Source organism: Neopelma chrysocephalum, unplaced genomic scaffold (assembly GCF_003984885.1).
Source record: "Neopelma chrysocephalum unplaced genomic scaffold, ASM398488v2 Primary Assembly neopelma1_42b, whole genome shotgun sequence".
Lineage (NCBI taxonomy): Eukaryota > Metazoa > Chordata > Aves > Passeriformes > Pipridae > Neopelma > Neopelma chrysocephalum.
The window spans coordinates 8,528,221-8,536,586 of record NW_020897701.1 but is presented as its reverse complement, the minus strand read 5'-3'; the positions used below and the strand labels follow the sequence as shown (position 1 = coordinate 8,536,586).

At 45.1% G+C, this 8,366-nt stretch overlaps 1 protein-coding gene across 1 annotated transcript in view; it reads left to right on the top strand.

The window, feature by feature from the left end:
- Window positions 1-4,427: 4,427 nt before the first annotated feature.
- The window catches only part of MTTP (microsomal triglyceride transfer protein), a 28,364-nt gene continuing 24,425 nt past the window's right edge, over window positions 4,428-8,366 (top strand). Inside the window, exon 1 of the mRNA XM_027677151.1 lies at window positions 4,428-4,623. Within this exon, the coding sequence (XP_027532952.1) occupies window positions 4,563-4,623 (61 nt within the window). The 5' untranslated portion in view covers window positions 4,428-4,562. The remainder of the gene's footprint in view (window positions 4,624-8,366) is intronic.

The window sequence follows — 8,366 nt, the reverse complement described above, 5'->3', positions numbered from 1 at the left end:
CCACACAGAAGCAGCTCTGCAGCGTTTAACATCCTGCTTTGCAGATGCTGCTGAGTTCTTTGGGCTGGAAGTCAGCTTAAAGAAGACGGAAGTTCTCCATCAACCTGCACCTCAGGAAGTCCTCCATCACCCCCACATCACCATCGGCCAATCAGAACTCAAATCAGTCCAACAGTTTAATTACCTAGGCAGCCTCATCTCCTCAGATGGTAAGATTGACGGGGAGATAGACAATAGGTTAGCGAAGGCATATAGTGCTTTTGGAAAACTCCATAAAAGAGTCTGGCGTAATAAACACCTGAAGAAAAGCACCAAGATCAGTGTTTACAGAGCCATTGTGCTGTCTACCCTTTTATATGGTTCCGAATCATGGGTCATCTACCGCCACCACCTGCGTCTCCTAGAACGCTTCCATCAACGTTGCCTCCGTACAATCCTGAACATCCGCTGGTCAGATTATGTGACCAACACATCTGTTCTTGAACAGGCAGCAATCACAAGTATTGAGGCCATGCTACTGAGAACGCAACTGCGATGGGCAGGGCACGTCTCCAGGATGAAGGACCACCGCCTCCCTAAGATCCTGCTTTATGGTGAACTTGCCAGTGGCTGCCGCAAGCGAGGAGCCCCGAAGAAAAGATACAAGGACTCCCTGAAGCAACAACTCAGCCTCGGGCATATTGATCACCATAACTGGTCTACTCTGGCCTCTAATCGAGAGGCCTGGAGACACACCATTTATAACGCTGCTGATGCTTTTGAGAAAGCACGCAGGATCTCTCTTGAGGAGAAAAGACAACGCAGAAAGAATCGAGCCTTGCAGAATATACCATCTAAGGAGTCTTTCTGCTGTATCTTTTGCAACCGGACTTGCCTTTCTCGTATTGGCCTTTTTAGCCACCAACGCGCTTGCAAGAAACGTGGGTAGAGCCCTTCCTAAATCTTCGTTCGCGAAGCCTAGCCATGGGTGGGTGGGGGTGGTGGTCAATGCCCAGCGAAGGGCAGCGTGCTTTCGCCTCCACATAACTCCATGGAAGAATGCTGCCCTATTAGAGGAGTCGGTTCTGGAGACTGGGATTGTGTTCTATGAGAACAATATATTTTGGGCAGCCCAAGTATGTGGATATCTGTTTGCCCCTGGTTAACGAGGCACACAAAGTTAGCAAACACACGAGTGTGCACTACCACAATACCCTTTTCATCTGTATCAGTGTTTGTCTCAGGTTTCATTGGTTCCAGATATACACACTCTTACAGTTTTAGTGCTGGTTTCAGGTTTACTACAGCTGTGTTGAAGTCACAAAATTGTATGGTGTCACTATAGTAAGACACTGACCTTTTAACTGTTGTTGGAATTCAATATTTGCTGTAATACTTGATTTAATTTGTGATTCCTATTCTGTACATGACTTTAAAAATAGCTAGATTTGCATTTGCTAGGGTCTATTTAAAACCTCACTTGTGTTACTATTAATATCTAGCTTGACACGCCAGCATCACACAAGTCCAAATGCTCCACTGTCCCTATGGATAATCCTTCATTCTCTTCTGGTCGTTGAAAGGCTGCATGTGAGTTACCAATATAAACTCATTTGCTTGCTTGCTTTTTTTTTTAAAAAAGCTAAAGACATCTAACAAATTCACGTAATAATTGTGCTTTTTCTTAGAATGAAGAAACTGCTTACGCATTTTGTTTTTCTCATACTGCACTTTGCAAAGTGTCAGTACCGCTAATCCAGACCCCAATGTCCTCAGACACTGACACAGGGTAATGCAATGTTTTCTGAAGTCTGCCAAATGCCAAGTGGTGACAAAGCCAAATGAAGACCTGAGCAGTTGCAAATATTGAGAAAGAGCTATTTGTCTGAATTTCATTATTTTGATAGAGCCTTAACATGACTTTTTCAGGATGCTCATCCAAATGGTGAGTCACTGTCCCCCCCAGCAACAGAAAGAACTGAACACCCCAAAGCTTAAAACTGCAGGTCAAGGGGCAGGGTATGGAGAGAAGAAAAAAGATACTCAGGAGGCTCAGGTGTGAACACTGACATTATTCTCTGTGGGCCAGGTCTGACTGCTGCACTCTTGAGGAGAGGCTTAGGGTGCAAGTGACAGGCATAACCCACCTTTGGCCAGTGACGTGGCTGGGCATCTCTAACCCCTTGTCATAGCAGAAATGGGGCAATCTTATTCAGCCAAACACTGGGAGCTGGGGCACACAGGCACCATCTGAATGGTGAAGATGAACTTGGGTACTTTGGTGCACATATCCGAAGGTTTGAGTTGAAAACCAAGATCTTGACGCTGTCGCTTGTGAAGAGAAGACAGAAACATTTTGTTGGCCTCAGAACTTGGGAGGAAACCTCATTAGTTTTATTAGGTTGTATAAAGATATAGTTTGGACTCTGGAAAATGTGCAGCAAAAGAAACACTTTGACCCTAGCACATATGCCAGCATGGCGTGAAACGTACATTGGGGGCTGATCCTGCAACCTCTGCGTGGTGTGGACTTTGGTGGGCGCAACACTTGTTTCACTGGTGTAATCTCACTTAAAGGAAGTCACTGCTGATTAACTCCAGCCATAACTGAGGCGAGGCTCAGTTAAATGTCTTTTTTTAAGACATTTGAAGAACATTCCAAGTATGTGTTGTGGAAATGCATATGGGTGTATAAACATTTATGCATGTGACAATGTATGCACGCTATTTCTCTATATGATGGTTGTATCCTTAGTTCTGTAATTGGCACCACTACAGTGGTGTCCAAAAAGATATACTGATTTACATCAGCACGGGATCTGTCTCTGATATTCTAGTGTCTAAGAGAACCCTTTTTAAAAATTACTTTCTTTCCAGGAAGAAATAAACTTTCTGTTTTCCGAGAGCATAAGAAGAGGGCAGTTTCTCTTGTCCAGATTTCAGACCAACATCAACTCCTCTTTCTGAATGAAGTGTCAATGCTACATTTCCAAATCCAGATCCACACCTTTGGTCTCCCTCTAGCCAGACTTGGTTTTGCACCAAGATTGTGTCCTTATTTTTTTCAAGAAAGCACTGAAAGCGTGACAAGCTCATTGTTTACTAAATGCAGCAAAAGGATTAGCTGGAGTCCTCTGCCTCAGTCCCTTGAATTCAGGAGCATGTCACAGCCTGCGCTGGGAAAGCAGCATCAATAACCACAAAAGGGGAATAAGCAGTAGCAGACCTTGGGTTTCCTAATCTCCTTCTCATGGGCACACACACAAACACAGGAAGATCTCCAGGGGGAACTTCCACAAGGTGCAGAGAGATGAACATGAGGGAGAAGCATTGGCATGGACCGGTTGTTTCCCACTGCTGGGTGATGATTGACATACATGGTGTTCGACTTCTCTTTTAGCATGACCCCTTATTAATACAGAGGATCTGGTGGCAGAAGTGGCCCATTGGGAGCAGCTAAATGCAGCCTGGGGGTGGCACTTTTTCATTTGGAGTGTTCATAGATTGAAGTCTTGCCAAAGTAGCCTGTGGAAGTGAAGTGAAAGGGTGTGGTGATGGCTCTATAAGCAGGAGCAGATCCTCCCTCCTTGCAGAGCTGAGAGAGATGCTGGGAGAGAGGCGTGCCCCCCTCACAGGCTGTGACACCCAGGCTGTGCCAAGAAACATGGGGGCTTGGCCCATGGGACACTTGCTCCAGTGACACCTAAAAGAGATCCTTTAGTGAGCCCTGTGGCCATGGGGCTTAGTGTGAGATGGCCTGGGATTTACCCTCAGAGGAAACAGGGAAGCAATGTGGGTTAGTCAGCCAGGGGCATATCAGGAGAGGTGGTGAAGTAAGCATAAGAAAAGGGGAAAATAGGGGTGTGAAGCATGGCTTGGTTTGCCCTGCTCTCAGACCCTCCCAAGCGGGTACTCATCACTGAGAAGTGACAAAATGGCTGATTTTATCTCATCTTTCAGTCTCTAACCTCTGTGCTGCAATGATGTAAGATGGGGGCTGGGACTGCTGAAAAAAAGAAAATTTATTTGGTATGGTACAATACAGCAGATACTGACATCACATCTGAGTCTCTGTAACAACGTACCATCAGTTTTTGGGATGGCACTGATAAATCCCATGTACTTCTGCTTCCACGAAGCATCTGCTTCTGGGGTTGCTCATGGAGTTGATGCAAGTCAGTGGAGACAGTGGTCAGGATCTGGTCCCTGGCAGCAACAGACCCAATTGCCCTTTCGTTCAGGGAGAGGAGTGGTGGCAGAATCTCCTGGTTCTTCCAGGGCTGGTGGTGGGCTCCCCTACTCAGAAGTGTGTCTGTGTCAGCTCAGTATTCAAAAATGAAAGCCGAGGTGATCGATAAAATGGGGTAGAAACCGGCAGTTACCTTAGTTCTTAATAATTAACTGGAAGTCCTTTCATGAACTTAGTACCTGAGTGTGGAATTTGGAATCTGACCTTTACTACATCTAGATAAACAGTGTGGCCGAGCTGGTGGCTCTCTCTGCAAGCTCCCCTCCACTCAGCAGCTCAGTCCCTGGAGGCTCTCACACTTCATGCTGCAGTCAGGAGCTTGGCAGAGTCCAGCATGATTCTTCTTACTGTGCTATTCCTTTGCATCATTTCCACCTACTCAGCCTCTGTTAAAGGTAGGTCTGTACTGGGCATGGTTCAGCTTTTGCCTCAGCGAAGGCATAACCAGTGTGTGTATGCAGGTCTGTTTTGCATCAAAAATTATCAACTTTGCTCAGCCATCCTTGAGTGATGTGAAATGCATTTAGTAGTTAAGTTTAAGCGCTTGTGGCATTCATCTCAGTAGAGGTGATGAAGGAGACAATGTTTTCAGGTGCACAGGGCCAGCAGTGTGAGCCAGGGGACCAGGGATCTTGACCTTGCTTAATCAGGACATGTTGTGGGGGCACCAATTGAAAGGGCCTGTTCACATGCTCAAAAGTTAAACACACAGAGTGCTCTGGTGGCGCAGAGCCAGGAAGTGCTCAGGCTCTCCTGGTTTCAGCTTCTGGGCAGTTGATTCAGCTACCACTGAAGTCAGTAACAAGCATCCTGTTAATTTCATGAGAAGCTTGCTCTGTGGTAAGTCTTGAAAATCTAGATGTCTGCAGAACCCCTGTGAGCAGGGCTTTATTCAAATGTCCTGTCAAAGTCAAGGGTATGAAATCTTGGAGACTGCTCTCTTCAGCAGTGCCAGGCAATGAAAGGTGTCTATAGCAGTGATTCTTCATGTACAACCTCACATTAAATTTAGAGGAACAGCAACCTTAAAACATGAGCTGAGTTTTTAGTTTTTAGATGTCCTCATCCTGATGAGGAGCAGGGTGGACATCCTAGGTTAAGCTGTTGAAAAGGCTGTAGAGGTGCTCTCAGCGGTGCCACCTCCTGCTCCCTGCAGGGAATCCAGGACACTGTATCTGTGTAAGCATGGAGCAGCAACCTTCCTCCCGGCCTCTATACCCTCTTTCAACAGGAGTTATGAAGCGGAGAGGTTTGCAGGCAGTGCTTCTACCTGTGAGTGTATTTCATGAGACTGCCAAGTACCATTTATGGCTAGATATCAGTGTGCCACATTTCTGGTGTTTGGTGTTCCCAGCTTCTCCTTCATGTCAATTAAGAGAAGCTTCTTGATGTGAAGTAATATTTGCTTGTCACTTTACATCCCCAGGGTACTAAGCAAGCATTTTCTCTTTAATTAGTCATCACCCTTCAGCTCTGCCAGGTCTCTTCTCTCTCTGTGCAGAGAGACTGAGAGCTAAATTACTGGCCCAAAGGCCACTTAGGGCCTCAGTGACAGAGCTGGTATTAGGATGAGTGTTCTACCTTTCCCTCAGACAATGCTGCCTTTTGGAAATATTGAAGCATTATTCTTTTCAAGTCAGGTAGATCAGCACACATAAAACCCTCCTACTGCAGTTCCACTTGCAAAATGTTTTCAAAGAAGCGGATGGGGTTTGCTTTTTGAAGCTATCCAGTATCAGAGACGGTGGCAAATATGATTTATGAAGGTAGCACTAGCAAGTAGTTAGAGACACACATGCTGTGCATGCCATATGTATTAATAAAAGGCACAGGACTTGACAGCTGTCTCTACTCATGCAGTATAACCTTCTGTATTATACAGTATCATGATTTAATTATAGACTTGGCATGTTACCCTTAATGACAGACACTTAACATTACTAGTCAAACTATGTGTTATGCACTCCACCTTGAAAGCAAGCACTTCTGACCCCAAGAGACCATGGCTGATTGCAGTCTGTATGTCCGTGTCTCCTCCCCTCTCAGCTGGTGGGACACTTGGCATCAGCTGAAATGTCAGTGGCTGTACAGGCAGCAAGGATTCCAGTGCTGTGCTGAATACAAAGGGAAGATCTTCTAAAGGGGGGGCTTTTTATTAAGAAAATTTTCACTCAGAAATGTGTAGGAATATTCCTCTTAAAATAGTACTGGTGTTTTCTTTGTGAAAGATGGCATGAAAATTTACTTACGCTGTTTGAATACTGGTTCTGGTCAGTGAAGCTGTGTCTCTGTCTCTCATCTACCACTGCCTCTCAACCTGACCACACTATTCAGTTATCTCTCTTGGCTTCCCCATTTCTACTGGGGTAAGTGCTAACTCCTAGGGACTGCTTTCAATACTGCCTCATCCCTGCTGCTTCTCTTATCAGTATCCACTGCTGGCTTACCTTTTCCCATCAGTGACACCAGTCTTGCAACTAAAGGTATCTTCTGTCCTGGCTCTTGCAGTGTTTTCCATGTACGAAATGGTGAAAGCTTTCAGAACCTAATATTCTTCTAGCTCCCAGGAATACTTTGCGATTATTAATTTCTTCCGTGACACTGGCAAGAAGCTGCTGCACCATTTGCCCATCTATTTCGTTTAGGAGGGAACAGCTCGTTTGTATGTGGGGACAAGCAAATGCTAAAAGGGAGGAAGAGCGAAGGAACTGTTGCAAAAGAAAAGAAAAAAAGATGTATGGATTCAGTTGTGGGGAAAGGAAGAGAATAGGTGAAAGGTTCTTTTAACTGAAAACAGAGAGCAAGTAAATTCACAACACCCACCTTAACTTAATAAGACACTTGTTTCTCAGCACCCAGATAATTTTTCTTCCCCCGCTTTTTATCTGTAGATGGGACTGTGTCACCCTCTGTGTTTAAAATGCACCTAGTGGGTAGTGTTCATAAAATCTCAGCCAATACTAAGTCATTTGCACGGCTGTTTCTGCTGCAAATGAAGGGCATTTTGAACCAGGAAGCAACTAGCTCCAAGGTACTGCAAGGAACCAAGGTTGTCCATGAAAGGCACAGCTACCTCTGGGCAGGCACTGAGTACCCTCTGCTCTCAAGGGCAAGGTAGCTTCAGAGCTGGTAGGAGTGAGTGGAATTGGGGAAGTGGCTAGGAAATTCACAGTAAACCTGAAGGAAGGGTTGTATGCCCCTTGATCATTTTGTTTTGAACCAGACACACCAGACATGCAAAACCAGAAGAGCCCCATTGTGCCAACATTAATCCTTTAGCCTCCATGAAAAAAAAATCAATACTTACAGCTTTGGCCTCTCACATACAAACAGGCTGCTCCCCCTCTGATTACCAAATTTACTGCGCCACATCTCTAGCTAGCGTAAAGTATAAGTCAATTTAGTTCTGTGTATCTTTGCCAATTTACACAACTTGGAGACTGAACTTGGTGGAGTGGCTGTTTTGCTCAGGGAAAATTCTTTGAAGCTGACCTCAGTCTGCTGCTATGGCATCTAAGTGAGCAGGGGAAGGAAGTAAGAAAAATCTTAACAAAATGGGGGTTTTGGACTGTTTGAGGACTGCAGAATATACTCATCTAGCGATGATGGAACTACGCTGTGCACCTAAATTGGGATTTAAAATATGAGAGTGAAACAAGACTGTTTTTCCTTTTTGCCGGTACTGTGATTTGACATTTATTCAGGTGAGTCACATAGAACAGAGGGACATAACACAGATCAAGATAGCCTGGTGATTCTCTAAAAGGGACTTTGAACACTCTGATTGCATTACAGCATGCTTAAGAATTTGTCGGAGATGTTTTGATAGATTTTTCTTCTTTCCCCCCCCCGCACTTGTTGTAAGACTGAGATGCATGTCCCCGAGGACAGCACTTTGTTTTGCTTAGATTAACTGTGTTGTGAACTTTTTGTCTCTACTCTGTACCTGCTGAACTCCATGAAGAAATTCCTAGTGGATTCAGTGGTGCAGTATTCGGATCTGAGAGGCTTGGGCAGGGCTGCTTACAGATAGCACTTGAGGTCACTGTTTGCTGTACGAATCTTAAGAGCACTTTGTGTACAGCCAGCTTTTCCCTTCCCTTCCCTTCCCTTCCCTTCCCTTCCCTTCCCTTCCCTT